This window comes from Lolium rigidum, chromosome 4 (assembly GCF_022539505.1).
Source record: "Lolium rigidum isolate FL_2022 chromosome 4, APGP_CSIRO_Lrig_0.1, whole genome shotgun sequence".
Lineage (NCBI taxonomy): Eukaryota > Viridiplantae > Streptophyta > Magnoliopsida > Poales > Poaceae > Lolium > Lolium rigidum.
The window spans coordinates 179672418-179699118 of record NC_061511.1 but is presented as its reverse complement, the minus strand read 5'-3'; the positions used below and the strand labels follow the sequence as shown (position 1 = coordinate 179699118).

The window sequence follows — 26701 nt, the reverse complement described above, 5'->3', positions numbered from 1 at the left end:
GCCGGCTCGTCCGCGCCGTCGCGGTCGATCTCGGCGCCTAGGTCGCGGCCTCTGCGGCGGATCTGGCCGGCTCGGCCGGGGTTGTCGCCGCCTGGGGTGAGGCCGTGGGCGTGGTTGTACTCGCGCTGGGTGATGTCCCACTGGCGCTTAGCAGCAGCCAGCTCCTCGGTCTGCTTGAGGAGGAGCACGCAGTGTGCCTCCAGGTCTGCCTCGACGACGGCGGCGTCGGTGCCGGCGCCGGTGGTGAGCGGGGTGCTCAGCTTTGCCCGGACTTGCTCCAGCCGGGACGGTGGTGGTGGCGCCTTTGGGCCTGAGCCGGAGGCGTTGGGGTCAACGTTGCGCTCCGAGGTTGGGGCCGCGGGTGCGCGGGTTCTTGGTGACTTCCTCGCCGGCCATCATGACTTGCACGACGGCGGGGCTGGCGGGAGCGCTGCTGCCGGCTCGCGGAGGAGGGCTAGCGCAGCGCAACACCTGCCGCGGGTAGCGCGGCGGTGCGACGGTGGCGACGTAGACGTCGTGGCCGCCGAAGGAGATGACGCGGCCGCCGGCTGGGAAGGGCCGGTCGGCGAAGCAGCCGGCGTTGTCGGCCGACGCGGTCGAGGGAGCCGAATCTCCGGATCAAGCCCGAAGCGACTCGCTCGCCGGTGGTGATGGTGAGGCCCGTCCGGATGAAGACACCGGCCGAGGATGCTCGAAGGCCCCACGGTGGGCGCCAAATGTCGTGGTATCGTCACGGCATATGCCATAGGGTGGCTAATCGAAGGGGCTCCCGAGAGATCTCACGGCGGTATCCGGAAGCGGGTATGGGCACGAGCGACACGGCGACGTACCCAGGTTCGAGGCCCTCCGGTGGAGGTAAAACCTCTACTCCTGCTATGAGTGTATATGGTAATCACACAGTACAAAGGTGCTCCTAGAGCTGTGTCCGGCTTGCCCTGGGAGGCTAAGGGAGATGAAGGTCTCTCTCACAGGGCAGCGGTGTAGGTAGGTGAAAGCAATAAGTGATCGATCGTCCCCGCACGAGAGGGGGTAGTGCGGCTTATATAGGCACCGGCACTTTACATATAAGACCCTATAGTCTACTGGCCGGCTTGGCCGGCTTCGGCTTCCGCTCCTTCCCGAGGTGGTGACGTCAGGAGCCGTTGAGGCGTCATGGCCTGTCCCATCCGGCTGCCACGGTCAGCGGTATGGAGAGGAAGCGTCTCTGTCGCCGTCAGCCACTGTAGCCTGTACGGCGCGTCGTAAGCCATGATGGCCTGTCCGGCGCGTGGCACTATTGCTCCACAGTGCCCCGCGCTTTACGGAAGATGAAGTCAGCGTGGACTTTGGGAACCCGGATCACCAACCCGGTTCCTTCCGGTGCAAGACTCGCCGGCCTCGAGTCGGTCCGAGGTACGGACCCCCGGTCGGATATGGCTTGTAGAAGCCGGCCCAGCTACGGCATTGGCGGCCGTAGCCGGGCCGACTAGGACCTAGAGCCAGCCGGCTTCCGGACCAGCCGGCCACGGCGCCAGCCGGCTGCTCCTCAGCCGGCCTTTGCCGCGAGCCGGCCAGTGGCCAGCCGGCTGCTCCGCGTCCATTGCCCTACCCGGGGTCTTCCCCCCGACAATTGGCTTCATGGTGTTGATTCAAGGTTTAAGTTGCTTCTTAGGGTGGGGGCGCTTGCAGTTATCTGGGCGCTATGGCTATGTAGAAATGACAAGATTTTTAACGATAAAAACTGTTCTTTGTTGCAGGTCATCTACGGATGTACGGGTATTCTCCGTTCATGGTTACCTCTTCGGCGGGCGGAGAACCGAGACCTATTTACGGAGGTCTGTACACGGTTGGAGGCTACGGCGAGGGATACTTTTTCCCGACATGGGTGGCAGCATAGTCTACGGATTGAAGCTCCACACTCGGCTTAGGCGTTATATAGTTTATCGTCTCGATATGTATTTCGCCTTTTTCCTTTTATTACTCGTTCTGGACTTTTGAAACAGCTGTGTGCATCCTGGTTATGCAGAGGCTGGATGTAATTGCTTATCTAAGTAATAAAACATCATTTATCGAAAAAAAATCAGAACCCAATATACTAAGAGCTCGTTTGGCACCCATCGTTTTACTTTATTTGGCAAAAATAAAATACTCCTAAAATAATATTGATGATATCATTTTATTTGGGAAAGCCACAGAAATGGCAGAGTACCAAAAGGAATTAGGGTTAGGCATGAGATAAAAACCATAGAATTCTCAAATGAATTCCGTAACCAATTCCCTGGCAACCAAATATTTATTCTTCATGGGAAATTTATCCTTCCAGAACAGCTTTTTCACGCTTATCATCGGACCACTACAAAGAGGTACATCGATTTGGTCGAGAACAGTCCAGATGTTTTAAGTTTCCAGCAAACTAAGTTCCCTTTGCAGGGCGTTCTAGTCACCAATTCATTTATCTTTTGTTCTATTTGGAAAAGATGGATCAAATTCTATAAGAGTCAAAAAATCTCACTGCAGTCCTAACCTATTGTGCAAGACACTAGGAAGAATTAGAGCAGACTGCTCACCATGTGCTGTAGAAAAAAAAAGATGTATGTAGAGCTACAACCCTACACAAGCGAACATTAAGGGCGCGCACGTGAGCCCTGCGAAGGTCACGTTTTGATTTCCTTTTCCCCTCTTCCTGCTACAGTACTCGTGAGAGGCGAAAAGGAGAAGCCAAGTTTCCCTTATCTCGCCGCCGGCCAGACCGCCGGTTCCCTCCCTCTCCGTTTGCTGCTTCGGCGGCGGGAGAGCGGGGGAATCGTGGATCTGTGTGTCCGGCATGTAGATAGTAGGGCTAGTTGGTCTGCCGGCGGCGCTGTGGTGGTGGAGGCGGCGCCGGGAGGAATAAAGGTGCTTCAGCTCATTCTCCACTGCGGCGCGCTTCCCATGGGGACGTCGGAGAGCTAGAAGCCGTGTCTGCCTAGGGATCAGGCGGATCCATGGGTCTAGGGTTCCTGGGGGGCTTGCGCGACGGCGGCGTTGACCCCAGCATGGATTTTGTCCTCTGGCTCCGCCGTCGTGGCCGCGACTACTCCGGCGTCACCATGGAGCTGCTGAGGATCTGTACAGGAGTAGAGCTGGCGTTCCGCCGGCACACTCCAGGAGCTAGTTGGGCTGATGCGGGCATGGAGGATGAGGAAGGGTGTCGTCGCTGTTTTCCATCGACTCCGTCGATTGGCTTCGGCGGTGGTGCGGCTCGGACAAGCTCGGGGCTCTCCCCGGCCGATGTGCCCCAAAGAAGGCAACTCCGCCGTCTCCGGCGGGTGCGATTAGAGATCCACAAAGCAGCGGTGTCTGCGAGGGTGCTTCTCCGAGCCTCGGTGTGTTGGTTTCATCTTCTCCCCCTCCGGCGTCTTCGACGGCGGCGGTCGCAGGAGATGTTCGTTGGCGTCTCTGCACAAAGATCTCTGGGTTTATTTGTATTTTTCTGTTTTCGCGAGGTCTTTTGTGTAAAGTGTCGGAACAGCTGTTGTTCCTGGAGTTTTCGTGTCGTTTCTGCCTCTGTAATCTGATGGTATATGAATAGAGACGTGGTATGTTCTCAAAAAAAGCGAACATGCAGGCTAGTTGGTAGTGTCCTCATAGCATCAAATCAACCGGCGGTGTACCAGAGTTCTTGTGCAACCGGTGCACCCGACCTAAAACACATGGTACAAGATTCTAAATATATTTGAGTACATATATAGATAGGATGCTTCTAACATGTCAAACAAAATTGGAGTACAAATCCAAATCACATCTTGATAAAATAAATAACAAATCAAACTATTACATTGTTAATGTGATCAATTCACAGTTAAGTTCCAATTAACTACTACTATTCACAGCATGATCTGTCATTTTTCTATATGGGGCTGTGAGTTCAATTTATAATTAACACTTTGATATGAAGGTTGTATAATGTGTCAATGTACATAGTTATTTTCAGAATTTTTGAAATCATCATTTCTGAGTTTTGGTCTCGGGTGTAGCAGCCTCTGAAGCCTGGAAAAGATAACGAGGCCTGCTTGCTGACTTGACATGATGGTATCGTCTGGTGCAGAATTTTACAGTGTACTCTTCGTCGTAGGCATCACATAGGCGGAGAGCTAGGAGGCACATCGGGTGGATCATCTCCACGTAGTTGTGAAGCTCCAGTGGGTGCGCGGTGGTGCCACTCTCTGCGATGGACGTGGGCGATGGGCTGGCGACGGGATGCGCGGCAGCAGGGCGATCGCCGGTGACCGGCCATGCGGGCCTGATCTAGGCAGCGCGCTGACTTCATCTAGGCCACACGGGGCCAACATGGATCACGCGGGCCGCAGCTGCTGCACGCACCTCTTCGGCCCTGGGGGGTGATGGTTGTTGTGCGACAACGCTGGGCACCGCGTTGCTCATATGTCGCTGATGCGCCTATCATTTCCTACTCCGGTGGAGGTTCTGAACCTCCTTCGTCGTTGCTAGGCAGCGGATGGCGGCATGGGGGCATGTTTGTCCGCATCGAAGAATAAAGGTAGCGGTCCTAGGGTTCCTCTTGCGATAGGATGAAGATCTAATGGATGCTTGTCCTTCTTGATCTAGCCAGAGTGTCGAGTTCCGGAAGGCTCCATCGACGAACTCCATTAGGCGACTCATGCATGGAGATTCCTGGATTGGATAGAATTCGGTTGTATGTTACCATGTTTTTTTCCGACCATTTGGTTTGAGGAGGAATCAACATGAAGCTCTGCTATATGTTACCATCGTGGGACACGTCTTTCAGGCAGAGCCATGTTTTTTTTTTGAAGCTGAACAGTGAGTTTCCTCACTGCATATTTTTATATTTTATTAAAATAAAGAACTGTACAAACAGTGCTAGAGAAAAGCACTGGAACACAAAAAGAAAAAGCTAGAAGAAAAAGATCCTACAAAACTATACAAAATTTTCTACCCAAACCTGAGTCCCGCATAAGACTTCCTCTTAGCCTTCCCGCATAATTTTTATGGAAGCCAAGTTTTGATGACTAGTTTTCATGGTTTGAGGCTTTACATTGATGGTAAACTTGCTTTGTGTTTCAGGCTTCGTAGCAGCGGCATGAGAGTGGGGGGCGTCATCACAGGAGAAGTTTAATGTCCTAACTTTTAGGTGAAAATTCATGGGCTGGCCTTAACTGGTTTGCCTGGCCATGGCTTTGTTGAAGGCATTATTTTAAGAGCGGGAGCTTTCTTTATGGTGAAAATCTAAGATCTATGATCTGACGACGATGGCGCTTGTGCACTATTTTCTTTTGGAGGTGTTCTTTTGGATAACTTGGACTTCTGTTGTTGTCATGGTGGTGTTTGTAGCGCTGCTCTAAGGACTGAAACACTACAGCGGGACTTTTACTTTCTCAGCTTCGTCTTCTTTTTTCGGCTGTGTGCATCTATACTAAAACTAGGTTATAGTGTTGTTGCAGAGACTGGATGTAATAGGTATTTTCGTGATATTAATGTGTTTTTTTATAGAGAAAACATACAACCTTGACCTGCCGATCCGTTAGGAAAAAATGTTTTTTCCTATCATGAGCAAGGCTCGATGATGTGGCCATGAGATCAGTCCAAGCCGCCTTTCACGAAAAAGAAAACAAGCCAAAACTAGCCATGAGCCAAATTATCCCCCAACTACTCACCGCAATAATAATTGGTCGCTGACACAATTTTCATGTTTCTAAATGGACATCCATATATAGAGTTGCTCATAGCTATGGCCAGCAACAACTACTGCACATAAAGCACTCCACGAGCAGCCGGGACAAGGCCAGAGCTCTGCACTAGAAGTTCAGAAGCAACGATGAAGAGCAGCATGCTCCTCGTGATCCTTGTTCTCCAGGCCGTCTTGGTGATGGGAATCCTCTCACACGCCAACGGTGTGTAGCTGATCGATTATCTTCGTTTTTATCATGCATGTGTTCCTCAACAAAGTTTGGTTTCCCCTTTTTCGTGCCATCGAGGTGTTAATACTTATATCTAGAAATAGAGGTAGCACATGCGATAATTAACTCATGTGAAACCAGTTAGCAAGAAGGTGCCTTGTTGGTTATACTAAAACTGATTTTTATTGCATGCGTGCATGCAGCTGAATTCCCGAAGTGCTGCGACAACTGCAGGTTCTTCTCAGGGGCTGTAGTCTGTGACGACGCAAGCCCGAAGTGTCGCGACGGCTGTGTGAACTGTCGCGTGGTGAAGGCGACCCATCCCCAGACGTTTCGGTGCGCCGATGGACGCGTCGATGATGGCTCGCCATGTCCGCCTTGCAAGAAGCACTGATCTTTCTGATCTAATATCACGGAGTATACCGCCAAATAAATAAGAGCTCATAGGAGATGAGATGAGCATACACGCGTCGTACATGTGCGTGTCAGCGCGTGCATCCGGCCACAGTTGGATGACAACAACAACACAGCTGTTGTATTAGTCATTCTCGTGAAAAAAGTTGATGTTGCTCCCTAAATAAGCACATGTACCAAGTTATGAGTCTTTGCTCAGTAGGAAGAGAAGATCAAGGGACTACTTTTCTTTCTCTCGAAGCCTCCCCCAGTTTCTCCACAGTTGAGAGTCGACCGTCGCCGCCCGGGCCGATCTGATGTCCCTCCCGCCGGAGTAGCTGGCCGGAGATGGAATAGGAGAGGCGCCGGATCTAGGGCTGTAAATAGTAGTCTCAGTAGTTGTAGGATTTGTGTGTCTCGGCGGCCTGCCGGTTTTCAGCGATATGCTGCTCGTCGGCTTCTTGCCGGGAGGTGGGGACTGAATCCATGGAGCTGGATTCGGGCCTTGCTGGTGGTGTGTCTTCTCGTCACGGCGCTCTGGTGGTCAGAGCCGGAGGCGACGGCGAGGACCACTGCTGGGACCTCCGTCAATAAAGCTCAAGCTTCTGGCCCTGTTTCTCCCTTTTGCTACCATGGTGGGAGGAGAAGGGAGGTGGAGCAGTTGAGTATTTTGCATCAGATTTTGGTGGAGTTTCAGCTGTTCTATGGAGGGTGCTGTGCTCTTCCTTGTCCTCTGATATTTCACCCTCTTTCATCTCTGGCTCCTTGTGGTGGTGGTGAAGAGTGGGTCTGCGGTGCCAGGGACGGAGTCCCGGCCGATGTTCTGGAACCATACCTTAGTTCCTGTCCATCAGGACAGGCATTCTTGCGGCTCTCAAAGCCTCTGATGGCGATGGCGTATGCAGTTGAGACGCGTGACGTCTTTTTTTCCTCTTCTTTACTGCAACTAGATGACCTGTTGCGCTATCGCGCAAGTGCAAATAAAAGCGTATTAATATGCCAATGAATGCTGACATATAGAACTGTAATTTAATAAATAATTTATTTTGGTGCTTAAATATATATTTTTGGTGATGGTTCATGTCTTGAATTGCTATATACGCATCAAATATGACGTTTATTTCTTGTTCCTCTAAATTTTACAGAATTATACAGGATGTTTCATACCAAAATAGTTGTAAGACGATCTTTTATGTATTGGTCATTCAAAGTTAATGCGGAGAGTACCCACGGTTCTATTAGATTCGCCTTCCATTTTTGCCATGAGATTTTGTTTTCCCATTTTTTGCTATTGTCCATTGATATTAAATATTTCACAATTTCTACAACTTGTCAGGCTTTACCGAAACCACATTGGTAAGCACCATATGGTATAAAACTGAATCATCAATATATCGCGTGGATGTCTAAACACAATAAGTAAGTTCATATCATTATATTTTAGCAAAGTAGCAGCACATATCAACATTTATTTCTTCTCAAAACTAAAGCAATATTAGAGCAGTTTTCCAGATTCTAAATGATTTTTCAAATTTGGGTTGAAACATAGGAAAAATATAGATAAGCTTGCACTTGCTTCTTTGTTTTTTCTCCTACACCTTAATCTTGTAGCAATAACAGTGGTAGAGTCTTGCACTTAATACTTTTTGCGTGGCTCCAGGGATTTTGCAGTATGAAGAAGATTGTGACATTTTGGGACTTGTTAATGCACTCTTTATGGCAAAAAATGAAAAGCTGTAGGTTATACATATATTTCAATGGCACAATATCACAATATATGCCATTGAGTAGATTTACATAGGCTGCATTAGCGGCCAAAGGAAAGAAGTCCATACACACAACAAAAGTAGTGTAACCGAGAGTGAAAGCATAAAGCACCACCTAATTTTCATAGGCAATTCGCATTAGTGGCACTACGTTTTGGAGAACTGGAGATGTTTCCATTTTAGTTAAAAGAGAAACAACACATGAAGTGATTGGTTCAGTGGTTCAGTGTATCACCACAAGGGCCAAGAAAATATATTAATGGAAGTAGACTGTAAGCAGCTGCATTTGAGTTTTTTTACGGGGGAAGCTGCATTTGAGTATAAGAGATAACAAACGTGTTGCCAACGATGTCCAAATTTATTCTTGACAGGACTACGAACAGTATGCATAGAAATGAAAGGAGAACATGGATAAAAGATACACAATGTCAGCTAACATGGAGAGTACAAATTGCAGTGAAGGCATTAGAATCATGCAAGTCTCATTAATACAAAATTTTCAAGTAAGATTGCAAAGAGAAGAGGAAAGAAGAAGAAACATATAACTACAAAGTGAGTGCTACATATCGTCAACATACATGTCAAAACATCTCCTGCTTAAATAGTTCTAGGACAAAAACGAAAGGACTGAAAATCAACTATTTCCTAGAATCACAGCTCAAGAAGATCCCAAGAAAGGCAGTAACATGCCACCAAAGAAGTAATTGTATTGATCATGAGATATTATTTGTCACCTCAAGCTGATTGGAGTCAGCTCAAGAAGATCCCAAGAAAGGCAGTAACATCATGTAAGAGACTCATCCGTACTTTTAACCGCCTTCTAAAACTCAAAACTATGAAAGGGAAGTACATACGCATAAAATAACCAAGATGGGAGTTAGATCTTTTATTATTCACCTTACATGTGAGGTCCATGTCCAAAAATGCGAGCAGATCCACTTAATGTTCTCCATGCATTAACCTGTATTACCATCATTATGCTAATGAAATAATAAAAAACCTACGGTTAGGTAGCTAAATTGAGATTTTTGCATCAGCATAACAAATTCTTTTTAGTACCTTTAGAATTTGAAAACCCATACGAGAGAATGAAATGGGAGGATATAGCTGCAAGTAAACTTCCCGGAGAAAAACACATATCTCAGTTAGCTCTATGGTTCAAACTTCAAACAAGAACGGTCCAACCTTTACAAGCATGAAGAACAATATTTTGGCAGACCTTCCACTATTAATACTAAACTGATTCACAAGGAAAGTGAAATACTGAATATTCAGCATAATTAGTTACTGCTAATAATATAGTAACTACAGACCTAAAATCTTAAATCATAATCATTTCAGAAAATCAATGCGGGAGAGATGAGTTGTAGTTTCTTTGCGATATTACAAACTATAATTCTCTGAGCATTACGTTCAACGGATCTTTCTTCCCCGAGAACTCAAGTGGTAGCCCCTATATTTAGAAATCTTCAAGGACCCTGGAACAAATTGCAGCATCATTGTCAAGGAGAACTGAACTCATGGGTGCAAACCTATTTAGGAAACTAAATAATTTCAGAGTATGAAACAAAAAGCACACGAAGATAAATCGAAGGAAAACATCTTCTGTGGCGAATCGACAACGGCTCACCTTGGCTCAACGTATTTGTGCCCTGAGAACCCAAGTGGTAACCATTGTGTTTAGAAATCTTCGAGGACCAGGAACAAATTGCCTGCATCATTGGCAAGGCAGCGGATCTTTCTTCCCTGAGAACTCAAGTGGTAGCCCCTATATTTAGAAATCTTCAAGGACCCTGGAACAAATTGCAGCATCATTGTCAAGGAGAACTGAACTCATGGGTGCAAACCTATTTAGGAAACTAAATAATTTCAGAGTATGAAACAAAAAGCACACGAAGATAAATCGAAGGAAAACATCTTCTGTGGCGAATCGACAACGGCTCACCTTGGCTCAACGTATTTGTGCCCTGAGAACCCAAGTGGTAACCATTGTGTTTAGAAATCTTCGAGGACCAGGAACAAATTGCCTGCATCATTGGCAAGGTGTCAACACCCGGATTTTTAAGTCCAGATGCCTGTTATGCCATACATCGCAATCCCAGGAATATTGTTGTTGCGAGACATAACAGTTGAATATCATAAGTCATCATTCATTACATATCATAGTCGTCTTACCAATAGATCACATGATCCAATATTACAATAATAGTTGAACTATTGTTTCAACACACATCACAAATACATAGCGGAAGCGTAAAGATAAGGGACTCTCTAGTCCACAGGCCAACGCTTGACGTCAGGAGTAGTCCTAGTTGTCGTAGACGTCCTGCTGTCCATCCTCTTCATACTGCTGTTCCTCTTCATAGTCTGGCCATTTGAATAGCCAGGGACAAAGCCATGAGTACTTCAAAGTACTCGCAAACTAATACTAATGTAAGTACTAACATTTCTGGTAAGGGGGTGCTAAGCTCTAGTTTCTTTTGCATAAAGCCAATTTTAGTTCACAAGTATTTGAAATAAAAACTCTTCATGTGCTAACTAACTCAAGTGGGAACATTAGTGTCATTCCCACAACATTTGTTGTAATTCAAGTCAAATTCCCCATTCACCTTTCAAGTTCAAGTCACAAATCGTATGTCACATTTTTGAAAATGGTCTGATGACGGAACAGTATGGCCTTTCCAACCGTCCATAACCGTGGACGCGGCTATTCGAATAGTTCTACACTCTGCAGAGGTTGCACACTTGTGCCACAACATTTGATTACATCCGTCAGGAATAACCCTGAATAATCGTAACTCAGTACGCGGATCATCAACCATAACCTTTCACTTACGTATCCTAGTATAGGCACCTCTCCCCATGAGCTTGGCCTCCCGGTGAAGACCAAGCTGTCAACCCGGGAACTGCATGGAGCTTGGGCCGGACCTTCACCTCGTTTTACGTCATTTCTCATCATTTCTTTTGTTGTAGAGGCAGCTTTCGGCATAACCCCGATGACGCTTGTTTAGAGGGAACCCATACTAAGATACATAAACTTCTAGTTAAGCCCTACCCATAATCAGGTATTGTGGGGGTACTTGTAAATTGGAATGGTATCGCATCCGAACCCAACCATCAGTTTTTGTAAAGTTCACCATGTCATTCACCAGTCATATTCACCTTCAAAATCTTTCAATAGAATGAATCATCATTCCAGGGTTTTCAAAATTATTTCATTTCACAAGTTCCCATCTAGAGTAGTCACTTTTATTTGTTAGCACTAGCAACTAGTCATGAGGGGTGCTAACTAGCTTATAGCTTTCTAGGCTAAGTTGGGTGCTCTTGTTCTACTCTATATCTAGACCAAGTGAATCATGAATCAAAAGTACTTTGATAAAACAAAAGTAAGTAAGGCTGGTAAAGTAAAACTGGGAAATAGGATCATAAACATAAAGTAAATGGGTAATGCCTTGCTCATGGTGAGCTTTGCACTTTGCAAGAGTATTATCTTGCCTTGGTTGGTGTATGGCTCAAAATGTTCCTCCTTCTCCTCCGTAGATGTTCTCGTCGTCTCCTTCGGTACTAGCGTCTATAAACGAATACGAGGATACAGTCACCACACAAAACTTACATGCTAGACTAAACACACCAAAGATTCACACAAGCCTATGATAGCATCACATCTCATTAGCATGGTGATTTACTTTGTTTTATTTTAAAGAAAAATAATAATTTCCTCTCATTATAATTTGTAAATGATAGTTTCCATTTAGTTTTTGAGGAATAATTTCCTCTCATTGAATCTTCTTAAGATTTAACTTCCTCAAACAATCATACATGAAATCATGTTGACCTAAGTCAACCATTCATCATCATCATTTGAGAAAATAATTTAAATGAGATATAATACCTCATACAATTTAATAATGCCTATTATGATTTAAAATCTCCAAGTATTTTATGTGAGAGTTTTTGACCAGGGGTCCAAACTTCATATGAAGGTACTTGGGACAAGATTTAAATGAAGTGAAACACCTCATATAATTTACACAAATTAAGCTAGCATCACCCATTACTATTAATTGGATAGAGGTGTTGTTTTCTTATTTAAGAAAAATAATTTCCTCTCATACTAATTAAGGTGTTACTTTTAATTACTTAGAGAAACAATTTCCTCTCATTATCTTATTAAGATTTAATTTCTCTCATGAATAATATATGACCTAGGTTGACTAAGTCAACCTCTTCATACTCATCATTTAAGAAAATGATTTAAATGAGGTGGAGCACCTCATACAATTTAATCCTAATATGATAAAGATTTAATATCATCAAATAATTCATATGAGACCTGCATGACCAGAGTCTCTACCTTATTTTGAATTGTTCATGACAAGATTTAAATGAGAGAAAAACTCCCCTATGAATTATTAATAGTTTTGGACAATATCTTTGACTAGAAATAGCCATATAGTCCATTATTTAAACTATGGCATGATCATGCAAAGTAAGCATGGTATATTTTTGCATAAAAAATTAGTACAAGTGTAATGAGACTTATAGGAGTTGGAATTAACTTAAAATCATTTGTGGTTGATTTTTAATAATTATTCTAAGGAAGAAAAGTCCATGTCTTGTTTATTTTGCTACTTTAATTCTACAACAGATATTGGTTTGATTCCAGTGGCATTGTGTAGAGAAAACTCTAAGCTTTCCAAACATATAAAGTTTGTAAAATTTGGCCAAGTATATTTGGAGTTATTCAATTTATTAGCAAAGCATCTGATAGTAAATTATCTAAAAAGAAAGAAACGTAATTTGAATTTAAACGGGGGCGGGAAAAGAAGTGGGCCGAATTGAATTAAAACAGCCCACGTCCAGCCCACAACGGTCCACAGACGCGTGGGCTGCCTTACAGCGCGGGACCCAGTGGTCAGCGAGTCGTATCTACCGAATCGGTACCTTGAAATAGAAGCCGTCGGATTAGATCGAAGATCTACGGCTGGCAGTCGTCGTCACCGTCGGGGAGAAGCGCGTGCTGGAGCGGCGGAGGTAGGGGGTCGGCGGCGTGCTGGAGCTCCGGCGAGGGATGGCGACGGTGCTAGGCGACGTTGTCGTCGATGGCGAGTCGAATGGTACCGATGGCGAGACTTGGGGCAGTCTGTGGTGGTGAATTGCTCTGCAGTTGCTTGCGGGCCTCCGGCGAGCAATTGGCGGGCTAGCGGCGGCGATGTGCAGTGGAGAGGGGCGGAGGAGATTCAGAGAGAGGAGAGGAGTGGATTTGCTGTGGAGGTGAATGCGCGGGGACGGCTCCATTTATAGGGCGCGAGGTGCCGTGAGGGGTGCGGCAAGGTCGACAGTAGCGCGGCGATTCCGGCGAGCGATAGGGGTAGGCGAGGACAGGGTTGCGTAGGCGACGTCACGGCGGTCCTGTGAGCGTCCATGGCGTGGCAAGGCTAGGCGTACGGTGGTCGGGCGCAAGCGTGTACTGGCGCGGCCGTGGCGGGCGGGAGCGTCCTCTCCGGCGACTGTGGGCGCGGGCTAGTGATGCGAGCATGTCCGGCGGGCTCCGCGTGGCGCGACGGGTACAAGAGCGAGCGGAGGTGGTCGGGGTACGGCGGAGTACGGCGAGGCTACGCGTGGCCAGTGGCGTCCGCGCGTGTACGGGCGCGACGTCATCGGCATGGCTGGGCGATTCTGGGCGCGCGATTTCCGGCGACGGTCGGCGTTGTCCGTGGCGATGGATTTGCTAGGCGTGACCAGGGAGGTGAGGTGGTGCGTTTGGGCATGGTGGCCGTGGCCAGAGAGGAAGAAAGAGAGGGGTGGCTCGACATGGTGTCCATGGCCGGCATGGCCAAGCCATGCAAGCTCGGCTTGCTCTCCTTAGGGTTTCTATGCTATGGAGTGAGAGAGAGAGGGTCAGGGGACAGGTAGGGTCGAGTGGGGCAGTAGGGTTAGGCCAAACACCATGCAAATAGTATTTTTGATTTGTTCCATATTTGCCCAATTCAATTTCTTGCAAAATTTGGTTGATCTCAAATGGATTCAAAAATTGAAAGTGGTGCATTTGGTTAAGTTGTAAATGACCAGAGACAACTATGTGTGGTGGTGAAATTTTAAAAATCAAAGAATTGCAAAATTTGACAAAGTGAGATTGTTGCACATAATAAAAAGTCTCAACTTTGCATGAGCATAGTTTTTGATCCAAGATGATTTTGGCATGGTGGTCTTTACAAAAGTTGTTCATCTTGATGTCCTCTTGGATGACATGCAAAGAGTTGAGAAAGTTTAGTTTGAAAATATTGAATTGCAAGGGCTCAAAGTAGTGATCAGACTATAATTGGCAGATTTGACCAATATCATATGTGAGCCAAACTTGAAGTTGAAATTCATTTGAATTGTGTTTCTTTGATTCCAAAAGTTGTAATAAGTGTTTAGTATCATTATTCAACTCTTGGTGAAGGCCAAATTGGTCTAGGTCAAATATTTGGAAAAATGGCATAAACCATATGTGAGGGTTTTGTGAATTTCTAACTATTTATTATTTTATTTTTCTTGGCCTCACTTTGACAAGGGTGAGGTTTATTTGATGTTAGATTGTGTGGGGACAAAGGTTCAAACCATTTTGAGGCGATGGGGGTGTCTAGGTCAAGATTTGCAAAGTTGGCTAAATGTGTATGTGAGTGAAAATGGAATTTTCTCACTATTTGATTTCTCTCCATTTGATTTGACTTTTCTTGACTCTAATGTGATTCTTATTAGTTTAGAAACATTTTCAAACCATTGAAACTATTTGAAATGGTCTTGTTCAAAGATTTGCAAAAATGGCCATAACACATAAGAGGTGATGTGTCAAATTTCATTAAACTTGTAAATTGTTCCCATTGCTTTACTTGGGCATGGGTTAGGGTCAATTTAGTGTTATATTAGGTTGAGAGATGGTTTCACATCATTTGGGTAAGGTTTAAAGTCATAGGGCAAGAATTGAGTATTATGGCTATGTGCCACATATGCCTCTATGCATATGTTGCATTTGATTTTTAGTTTGACTAGGCTTGACCCAATTGATGTTGTTGAGTGTTGAAATGGTATATAGGAGTGATCCAACCATTCACTACAAGTCTGAGGGTCAAGATCCTCAATTTCACAAATTTGATATTTTGCTCTCATATGCCTCTATGGCATTATTACTTTCTTTTTAAAATCTTTTGTTTCATTTTGGATTGGGTTGGAGAAGTACTAGATAAGGTTTATGAGGGTTTTCCAATCCTCTAAATAAAGTAGAAAGGCCTAGGGTAAAGTTTTACAAAGATAGCCATAGGCACATATGCCTCTTTCTTATTTACATTCTTTTTATTTTATTTTTCATGATTGGTGACAAGAGGGATGAGGTTTAGGGTTTCGTAAGTTTTGCAATGGTTCACCACTATTTAGCAAAGTAAGAAAAGGTAGGGTTCAAAATTGATATATTAAGGATATAGGCCCACATATGTATTTTTCTTCTAGTTTGGTTTCTCAAAATAGATCCAAAAGATTTTGAGAAGGTTAGGGTTTAGGGTTTTTCTTATTTGATTTCTTTCTCTTTTAATTTTATTTGGTTGGTGATCTTCACTTGATCACCTTAGGGTTTTAGGGTTTATCACAAAGCAAAATAACACACATCATGACAAAACACAATTATTATGTATGAGCACTAGACATAGTACTCTATGTAAGAAAAGTTTTTGTTGGTTCTCATTTTTGGAAAAAGGAAATTCATTTTCTCTTTGCTTTAAAATTTGGGATGTTACAAACCCTTCCCCCTTAAACAAATCTCGTCCCGAGATTTTAAGAAAAGTTAGGTTCCGAAGAGAGATTGGGCGATATGATTTAGCAGGGAACATACTTGGCATGGCTTGAGGTGCTTCTTGGTCTTCTTCGGCAGTCAGGTTGTAGTAACGACCATTGCGGTTGTTCGGGTAGTTTGGAGCAAACTTTCTTCTAGTTGCGATACGGCGCTGCTGCTGTGCAGGTGCAGCGGTGTTGGCGGCAATCTTGGCAAGCTTCTTGGGGCATTCATTGGAGTAATGACCCACAGTTCCACATTCATAGCAAGTTACCGTTGGCTTGTCCTTTTGGGCAATGGGTACAGCATTGCTTCCAGTCCTCGGGGCGTTGTTGGCGGCTTTCATCGGGCACTTATTAGAGTAATGACCAGTAACACCACATTCATAGCAAGTCACAGTGGACTTGTCTCTGGGGGCATGGTTGGGTATTGGGATGAGCTGCTCCAGGGTTGCTATCCTCACGCGGAGACGAGCAATGAGGTAGTCCTTCTTGGCGTGCTGATGGCGAAGTGCCTTGCGCTCCATTGCAAGAATGTTGATGGTGTCAGTCATCTTGGCGTGCTCAATGTGCAGCTGGTTGGTCTGGGCACGGGAGTTGTTGCGGGTAGGAGGGGCCATCTGAACAATGAGGTAGATCATAAGATAAGAGGGAAATTTCTATGGTTTGTTTGGGTTAAGTTTAAAAAGTTCAAAACTTGAAAACCTGAGTAGTGTTGAGGGGGTAAAACCAACAACACTTTTTTATTCATACCAAACATCACACATTACAAAGCTAACACACCGTTGATTTTAAGAACCATTCATCGCTCTACGATACAAGGGGATCCTGATACAAACTCATACCTACTTATGTGCTCAAGTGAAACTACTACTCACTATCCACATCTATCGGGGTGTGGTTATCTTCTCCGGCTTCCAGAAACTCGTAGTCTTCCAGATCAGTGTTCTCATCTTCCTCAAAGTCCTCGCCATCACTCATGAAGGCTTCTCCTCCACTGAAGGTCTTCATCTTCCTCTTCCATCTCATTCAGCTGGTCCTCTTGGGCCTTGACAGTGGCCTCCAAGGAGACTATCTTTGCGCGGAGGTGCGCAATGGTAGCATCCTTCTTGACACGCTGCTTGCGAAGTATCTTGCGCTCATAGGCAAGGATCCTGACGGTATCAGCCTTCCGCGCTAGGTGGGCGCGAATCTGGTTGGCGTAGACGCGATAGTTGTGCAGCTCCTTCTGGGTGTCGTGCAGCATAGTATCCAGGTGCTCCACGTGATATTTCAGCTCCGGGTGGGGTGACAGTGCCCTGGGTCCTCCAATGGAGTCATGCCTTGCAAAGTGAGCAAAGCGAGTCCCATAAAGCGCAGTCACATGCTGCCCACACAGACGGGCAAGTGCTTCTCATCCATAGTTACAGCCACGATCAATAGTTAATCTATGGTTAATCACATGATTATTTATGCAATGTCACACTTACCTGATCAATAGTTACAGCCACGATTCTCATCCATAATTTTCTTCACATAAGGTTCCATAATTTTCTGCATCAATTATGCACATAAAAGAGAAGAGATTTACAAACATGTGCCATAATTTTAGATTGCTCAACTCTTATTATGAGAGATTTAAATACTGTTGATTTGCAAACATTGGGGCATCTCTAGTGTAATTGTAATAAAAAAAGGGATTCTCTTTCAGTCTGTTAAAAAATCACTGCTAACACAAGTTGCATTTTATGAAGAATTACTGAATATAATACTGTCTATTCCTATATCAAAACATTAAGTAGACACTGTCATAGATTATTAGCGCTAGATAGTGCTTGATCAGAAGATTCAGACAAAAAACATTTCGTCTGGATAGTGCTTGATCAAAAGATGATATTGTCCTACACAATCAGAGAGAGCACAAGACTGTGCATAGGCTAGAATATAATAAGTCAGCCACAAGTAAAGCTATAGGTTAAAAGAGAAATGAATTCTTAATGAACATGCCTTGTGGCTTTTAAACTTTCATGTGGCTTTTAAAATGCACGGCACATGATCATCTCATGAATTAAAATGTGTTTGTAAGGAGTAAGCTAAGGCAGTATTGGCCTCACATATGAATTAAAAATTAAAATGAACATGAAGGAAGATGAAAAGACAGGAGCATGTGCAAAAGAGAGATTGACAGAGGTAGCGACGTCGCAATTGACACTGGCATGTACATGGGCTGCAATTCTGTAAATCCATCTTGTATCATGATTACACATACATGAAAAATAGAAAGTGGTAAAATGAACGATCGCAATTGTCGAATGGCAAAGGGCAGAGCAAGCCATATTACAACATTCGAAAATCCAAACAGCTACAACCAATTTAAGAACAATCCTTTGAAATACAGCCTCGGACTCGGAAGCATACAACAACATCCACCTTGTTGTGGCACTGAATTACTGCTATTCCTCTTACAAAAATACAAATCAATATAGACATATAAATAGAGAACAAATGTGGAGATGTACCTTGCTGCCTTGGTCATGCTTGATGGGGAGGGAGGCATGGAGGTGCTCGATACTTTGCCGAAAGAAGCAACTATGGTAATAAACCTAGAGCCGCAACAATCAGACCCAAACAAAAGAAAATGCCTTGTATGTTATCGCTTTATCAATGATTCCAGCTTGCTCCCTCCTTTTCCACCTTGTATGGTGCGAGAGGAGGGATGGGGACAGAGGGCCAGCGGAGGCCACGAGGATGAAGGGCTGGCACGAGCAGCAATGCGAGAGGAGGACCGGCACCACAAGGTGAGCCCGAGGAGCTGAATTCAAGTAATTTCATTTGAGATAATCACCAGCTTGATAAAACAGGGATACATGCAACACGAAATTATTTACCAGTGAGATGTTAACTTACCAAGAAGCGATAGATGTTGCCTGTTTTGTTGACACAAACACAAGCTTGAGAACCCATCATAACATGAGCATGTATCATGCGCGCTTGCATCACATTTAACTGAATGAGCAGATGAACTGAATTAGAAGAACGGAAAAACCACAATTGCACATCTATAACGAATTTAACGACAACACCTCGGTCAGTGCATTGAACAGCAAGTTAGAACAAAAATATGACATTATTTAACTAATTAAACCATCGATCAATTGTTATTATACTCACTTTAATATAGCATGTGAAATGATGGCCAGGAATTACTAAACGATAGCAATGAATATAGTCTTGTCCCCACAACCATAGAAGAACAGAATACATGTGGCGCAGTTGTTTTTTGCAAGATTTACCATAAGACAAAAATCTTATGGAATAGGCCGTAAACAAGTAACTCATCATGCAACACAAACAATGAACTTCACACTCGACACTCAAAGAAAACACCATCGGGAATGTCCGTTTTTTTTATCCAAGCTCATCTTGCAAGGAAGTCTTGTCCTCACACAGCTCTTTGACATCGTACAATGCCTGCAAATAATCACCTATGGAATAAATCCTACATGGTGGTTTGACCATATCCAAGTTGACAGTATATACATTATTATTCAATTAATAGAACTCAAAAGCACATGGGAGGATTATGTTAATGTAAGAATCATGCTGATGCAAACATATACTGACAAAAATATAAATAAAGAGTGTACCATCCATAAGCAAGCAATTACCGAACTCCATTTGTTGTGTCTCAGATCTAAATACCTGACCCAGAAATTAACAAACATGGAGCACGGTTGCAAGCAAAATATCTTAATTAAAAACCATGCACAATAGAGAGGGGATTGAACGGGACCATGGGGGCAATTGAGCGACATCGGATGCCTCTTCATATATGTGGTCGCCGCCTCATGTTGCCTCTATGTGCCTACCTCTCACGATACGAGAGCAGCCCAACACGCAAAAGAATATTTGCTCACGAATCGGAAGGAAGAGAAAGAGATGGAGCATACCTGGGAAGGAAGAGGAACGAGGTGCTCGCGAGTTGGAGCCGAGGGCAACAACCCGGGCGTGCCGCCGCCTCCTCCTTCGCAGGAAGGAAAAAGGAAGAGGACATAGGTGGCCGTACCCGCGACGGCGTCGTCGAACGCGACTGGCGGCGACCGGCGCCTCCTGGCACTCTTCGCAGCGGCGCCCTCGAGCGCATGGCGCGGCCGAGGTCGTCGGCCCAGCTCCTCCCGATGCAAGGCAAGAGGAGCTGCTGAGGCGCGACGGCGGCGGCTCGGGGCGCCGTCCACTGGCGGCGGCGGCGACGCGGCGGAGTCGAGGGCGGGAGTAGGAGGCGTGGGACGGGAGCGCCGTCCACCGGCGGCGGCGGCGACGCGGCGGAGTCGAGGGGCGGGAGTAGGAGGCGTGGGACGGGAGCGCCGTCCACGCGGCGGCGGCGGCGACGCGGCGGAGTCGAGGGGCGGGAGCGAGGAGGCGTGGGACGGGAGCGCCGTCCACTGGCGGCGGCGGCGACGCGGCGGAGTCGAGGGGCGGGAGTAGGAGGCGTGGGACGGGAGAATGGACCAGATATTTTCACGATCTAGGTTTTCACCCGGGCCGGGCGTGCGCGACTCGGACGAGAAGGACGTGCACGAGCCAGAGGAGTTGGTTCGCTCGCTGACGCAAGTGTCCCCGCAACTATATGGGCCTACCTGTCATGGACTCGTTCGAAGGAGCGAGAAGTGTGAAAAGTAATTACCTCATCCAACGGTTCAGGTGAAAAGCGGGAATGAGAAACTACTGTTGCAATGTGATTGGATGAACCAGATTGATTTGCCCCTTTGGATGGCCTGGTTGGCCGGGTATGCTAGGAACATTTATAGAAGAAATGGAGTTTGGAGTGGAGGAGCATGGCGGAAGAGAGGCCGTGGTTGGAGACAACGCACTGTGGAAGATTAGCCCCAGATGGACTTCTTTGTATTGTCTTTATTTGCTGGGGTTGTTTGTGCAAATGTGTTAGGACAGCTGTGGTAGTAGTTTCTAGTGGTGTGTGTGCGTGTCATGTACTCTGTATGAGTTGATCTTTATATGCATGTACACTTTCGCAAAAAAAAAAAAAAAAAAAAGTCTTTGCTCAGTCAAAATAAAAATCAGTTCACCTGTCTATCCAGTACTTTCCTTTTGTGCATCTTAGAGCCTGTTTTAACAATTAATCCGTGAAATATTTATTGTGGCGAACAGCACATGGTAAAAATATATGAACCGTCTCCAACAATTACACAGCAGGGTCTAAAAATACTAGCAAATCTTGGGGGACTTCAAACCCTAGAGTGGTGTTTTGGCACATGAAAGTATATGTTTTTTTTATTGTTAGCATGAGAGCTGCTAAATCCATTGATTAGAAAGAAAACCGGTCAGAAGACCCACACTGCTCGGTTTATAAGAGGAAAACCGGGCAAAAACCCGAACAACAGCGAGCCGCACCTACACACACCCTCCCAAACCACGGGTCTCTCTTGACCAGAAACCATCTCCAAAACGATGCCCCCAAGAGGGAAAGCGACGCCGAACACACCACCAGCGTCCGATCTGGAAGTCAGATCTTGGGTTTCCCCTGGAGCATGTCGAGAAAGGCAAGTGAGGCTTGCTACATCGACGCCTCCAACAAGGAAACGACGCTCATAGGCGCCACCTTTGACGACTCCAACCACAGTCGGAGAGCGGCTTTCACCGGCAATCTCACCCGCACAAGCCCAACAAGGAAACGGTCAACCAACATACCAACCTCACTGCCCTTTCCTCCACGGCTGACCGCACCTCCCGGCAAGCCCAACATGCTGCCATCCATCCTTTCGCTGCCCCTCACAAGATGGAAGGATGCAACACCCGCAGCGTTGCCATTCCGCTCCCATTAGAAGGATGAAACATCTGTGGTGACATTCTTCTCTCTAAAGGAGGATGCAACGCATGTGCCATTTGTCTCCCTTCAAGAGGATGAAACACCAGTAGAGCACCATTCGTCTCGCAACGGAAGGAAGAAGCACTCGCCATGACGCCATTCCTCTCCCCTCTAGACACCACCAACTCGCCAAGACGCTCGCAGCAAGGTCTTGCACCGTGGCCTCCTTCCCCTATCTGCGCTTCGTTGCAAAGGACGGAAGGATGCAACACTCTCATAGAGCAGTAACATTCATCTCACGTAGCTCGCAGGTCCGAGTAGATAGATGCATGCAACGCAACACCAAAACCCTCCTTCAAAGACCTGCCTCCACGGTTGCGCTCACAGATCCCAGCGGGTCCCCGATAGGCAGGTCGCGTCGGAGCGCAAGACCACCCGCACGACGACCATCACGTCGCCAGGCCAGAGACGCCCAACGCCTGCGGCCGTCCGCCCAGATCCAGGGCGCGTCCACCGCGAGGTCGCTAGCAGACCACCCCCTGCGTCGCCGGTTGGCACAAGCGCCACACCCACCCGGAACTACCTCGCCTCACCGCGCTAGGCACCATGCCACCACCGTCCCAACCGCCAGGTCGCGGCCTCTCCGCGTGTAGAGGGGGCATCGGGGCGCGCTCTCCTCTCCCTCCCGTCTTTGGCAGTAGGGCGCCGACACCGCCGCCGGTCAAGGGGGAAGGATTGTGGAGGTGCTTTGGCCTAGGGTTGGGCCTCTCCGGAGTCACCCCCGCACGAGAGCGTCCCGGGAGAGAAAAATGAGTTTTGTGCTGTCTTTATTTTGAAATACATCTTGTGCACATTTTATTCAAAAATGAAAACAAAAACTTTGCAACTGCATCTTCATGAGTTACACACTCTCAAAGTTGTTCATGACAAATCGACTTGTCGTGTGGCATGGTTTTTCATATACCACAAAAAATATTGTTTTTCTCAGTACTTGACCAGCGCACATATATTGTCGAGATGTACATATAAAAAAACTGTCAATTTTGACACTTCAAAATATGATTTTTTGGTAGATAGACCATATGCACCTGGAAACCAAATTCAATTTCCATCAAACTCTTACTTATTTTAAGACATAATGTTGTACTTTTTTAATCAACGGGAAGTTCTCTCACAATTTTAATCTGCAATGCCAAGTTACGCGAACAGCGCAGCTAGTAAAGTAATCAACCGACATCGAGAAAAGTATCAACACCGATATTTTATGAAGAAACAACTAAACGGCCTAATCGTTAGGCACCAAATATATGAATTACCATTGTCGAGTGACGAGGTCATAGGTACCAGGTGGGCCCATCAAGGCAAATAACGGCCCACCACAAGGGTTCAAACCACAGGCAGGTCCCAAACACAACCATCTTGGAATACATACCACCGAACGCGGATTCTACGGGATAGTCATATAAGGACATGTACAATGGTGATATCTTAGCAGTGCCACCTAGGATAAACGCTGAGTGAAGGAAACACTGGTGGAAAAACAGGCTTCGGGTGAGCCCCATAAGTCGCGATGCTGCAGGAACCGCGACTAATGGTACCTTTAGTCGCGGTTCGGGAGGCGAACCGCGACCAAAGGCCTGGGCCCAGGGCGCTCGGTGGCCAGCCGGTGCACGTGGGGGCTTTAGTCGCGGTTGGCCAGGCCAACCGCGACTAAAGGTGCCCGAAGGCGTTTAGTCGCGGTTGGCCAGGCCAACCGGGACTAAAGCCCCTCCCCTATATATACCCACCCAGCAGCCAACATTTAGCCATTTGGTGCCATTCTCTTCACAAGCTTCACAAGTGGGTGTTAGGTTTGGTTTTGGTTCCTCTTATGCACATAAGGTGTTTGATGAAATTCCCCAAGAGCATGAAACAAACATGATATGAAGTGTTGGAGCCACACTTGAGCTTTCTCATTTATTTTTTCCTCCTCGATCGCGGTTAGCAACTTGAACCTTTGATGTGTCGTTGATAAAATGTGCATGTGTGTGTAGTTCATTGTTTAATTTATATTGTTTGTAGCTAGTTAGTTTAACAAATGCATGATGGTTAATTATATATTTTATATTATAATAATGCAGATGAATCGACAATGGTTGTACGGTAACCGACTCTCCGGCGAGTTCGGTGCGGGTTTGAAAGATTTCCTCGTAGTGGCCAATGCGAACAAGCAGGGGGTTTGTTATCTGTCCATGTGTTAAATGTAAGAATCGGAATGGTTACTCTTCCTCAAGAGATGTTCACATGCACCTGCTTCGGCACGGTTTCATGCCAAGCTATAATTGTTGGACCAAGCATGGAGAAAGAGGGGTTATAATGGAAGAAGATGAAGAAGGGGATGATTTCAATGATGAAAGCTATCTTGCTCATTTCGGTGATACTTTCATGGAGGATGCTCGAAGGTGAAGGGGAAGGTGAAGGGGAAGGTGAAGAAGAGGCACGTGATGATCCCGTTGATGATCTTGGTCGGACCATTGCTGATGCACGGAGACGCTGCGAAACTGAAAAGAGAGGGAGAATTTGGATCGCATGTTAGAGGATCACAGGAAGGCGCTGTACCCCGGATGCGATGATGGTCTGAAAAAGCTGGGCTGCACACTGGATTTGCTGAGATGGAAGGCACAGGCAGGTGTAGCTGACTCGGCATTTGAAAACTTGCTGAAAATGTTGAAGAATATGTTGAAGAATATGTTTCCAAAGAATAACGAGTTGCCCGCCACTACGTACGAAGCAAAGAAGGTTGTCTGCCCTCTAGGTTTAGAGGTTCTGAAGATACATGCATGCATCAACGATCGCATCCTCTACCGCGGTGAATACGAGAATTTGAATGAATGCCCGGTATGCACCGCATTGCGTTATAAGATCGGGGGCGATGACCCCGGTGACGATGTTGAGGGCCGAAACCCGGGAAGAGGGTTCCCGCCAAGGTGATGTGGTATGCTCCTATAATACCACGGTTGAAACGTCCGTTCGGGAACAAAGAGCATGCCAAGTTGTTGCGATGGCACAAAGAGGACCGTAAGTCGGACGGGGAGTTGAGACACCCCGCGGATGGAACGCAATGGAGAAAGATCGACAGAGAGTTCAAAGATTTTGCAGCCGACGCAAGGAACATAAGATTTGGTCTAAGTACGGATGGCATGAATCCTTTTGGCGAGCAGAGCTCCAGCCATAGTACCTGGCCCGTGACTCTATGCATCTACAACCTTCCTCCTTGGTTGTGCATGAAGCGGAAGTTCATTATGATGCCGGTGCTCATCCAAGGTCCGAAGCAACCCGGCAACGACATCGATGTGTACCTAAGGCCATTAGTTGATGAACTTTTACAGCTGTGGGGCAGACCTGGTGTCCGTGTGTGGGATGAGCACAAAGAAGAGGAATTTGACCTACGAGCGTTGCTTTTCGTAACCATCAACGATTGGCCTGCTCTTAGTAACCTTTCGGGACTCGTCAAATAAGGGATACAATGCATGCACGCACTGCTTACATGAGACCGAAAGTGTACATTTGCCAAATTGTAAGAAGAACGTGTACCTTGGGCATCGTCGATTTCTTCCGAAAGGTCATCCGAGTAAGAAAGAAAGGCAATCATTACAACGGCAAGGCAGATCACCGGCCGAAGCCTGCGGAACACACCTGGTGCTGAGGTATTTGATATGGTCAAGGGTTTGAAAGTCATCTTTGGAAAGGGTCCTGGCGGACAATCAGTTCCGAAGGGAGCCGACGGGCACGTAGCCATGTGGAAGAAGAAATCTATATTCGGGAGCTAGATTATTGGAAAGTCCTAGAAGTCCGCTCTGCAATCGACGTGATGCACGTTACGAAGAATATTTGCGTGAACATCCTAAGCTTCTTGGGCGTGTATGGGAAGTCAAATGATACAAAGGAAGCACGGCAGGACCAGCAAAGTTTGAAAGACCCTGATGACCGGCATCCGGAACGGTTTCAAGGTCGTGCCAGCTACGCTCTGACCAAAGAAGAGAAGGTCATCTTTTTGAATGCCTGAGCAGTATGAAGGTCCCGTCAGGATTCTCGTCCAATATAAAGAGAATAATAAACATGGCGGAGAAAAAGTTCCAAAACCTGAAGTCTCACGACTGCCACGTGATTATGACGCAATTGCTTCCGATTGCTTTGAGGGGGCTCCTGCCGGAAAATGTTCGAGTAGCCATTGTGAAGCTATGTGCATTCCTCAATGCAATCTCTCGGAAGGTAATCAATCCAGAAGTTCTACCACGGTTACGGAACGATGTGATCCAATGTCTTGTCGGTTTCGAGTTGGTGTTCCCGCCATCCTTCTTCAATATTATGACGCACCTCCTGGTTCACCTAGTCGATGAGATTTCCATTCTCGGTCCTGTATTTCTACACAATATGTTCCCCTTCGAGAGGTTCATGGGAGTATTAAAGAAATATGTTCGTAACCGTGCTAGGCCGAAGGAAGCATCGCCAAGGGCTATGGAAATGAGGAGGTAATTGAGTTTTGTGTTGACTTTGTTCCCGACCTTAAGCCGATTGGTCTTCCTCAATCGCGGCACGAGGGGAGACTAAGTGGAAAAGGCACGATCGGAAGGAAATCAATGATATGTATGGACGGCCATTCTCCGACCGAAGCACACCACACGGTTCGACCAATTCCAGCTTGGTGGCTCCGTACTTTGAGAAACACAAGAATATTTTACGCTCGGACAACCCCGGGAAGCCTCGAATCCTGGATTAGGAAGGCCCACATGGAGACTTTCGGCAGTTGGTTGAGAAAACATTTAATGAGTGACAATAAGGTTGTAGATCAGCTGTACATGTTGGCCAAGACACCATCTTCGACTATAACGACTTTCCAAGGTTACGAGATAAATGGGAATACATTTTACACGATCGCCCAAGATAAAAAGAGCACCAACCAAAACAGTGGTGTCCGCTTTGATGCAGCAACCGAGAATGGGCAAAAGGTCACATATTATGGTTACATAGAGGAGATATGGGAACTTGACTATGGACCC

General features: G+C 46.2%; 1 protein-coding gene and 1 long non-coding RNA gene across 2 annotated transcripts; one reads left to right on the top strand and one right to left on the bottom strand.

Moving 5' to 3' along the window:
- The first annotated feature begins 5812 nt into the window (after positions 1-5812).
- Positions 5813-6288, top strand: LOC124706088. The gene is made up of 2 exons (XM_047237748.1): positions 5813-5888; positions 6098-6288. Exons 1-2 carry the CDS (start codon positions 5813-5815, stop codon positions 6286-6288), a joined length of 267 nt encoding a protein of 88 aa, XP_047093704.1.
- Positions 6289-18745: 12457 nt separating this feature from the next.
- On the bottom strand, positions 18746-19648 carry LOC124706370. Its single transcript, XR_007004396.1, has 3 exons — positions 19486-19648; positions 19132-19309; positions 18746-18844 (listed from the first exon to the last, which is right to left on the bottom strand). It is a non-coding gene; the product is annotated as an uncharacterized LOC124706370 (long non-coding RNA).
- Between the last annotated feature and the right edge of the window lie 7053 nt (positions 19649-26701).

What these genes read in the sequence shown, in the direction of transcription:
- LOC124706088 (XM_047237748.1), top strand. Translation starts at nt 5,813, where the DNA reads ATGAAGAGCAGCATGCTCCTCGTGATCCTTGTTCTCCAGGCCGTCTTG. An exon ending in AATCCTCTCACACGCCAACG is followed by an intron (nt 5,889 to 6,097) that starts GTGTGTAGCTGA and finishes GCGTGCATGCAG; the next exon opens with CTGAATTCCCGAAGTGCTGC.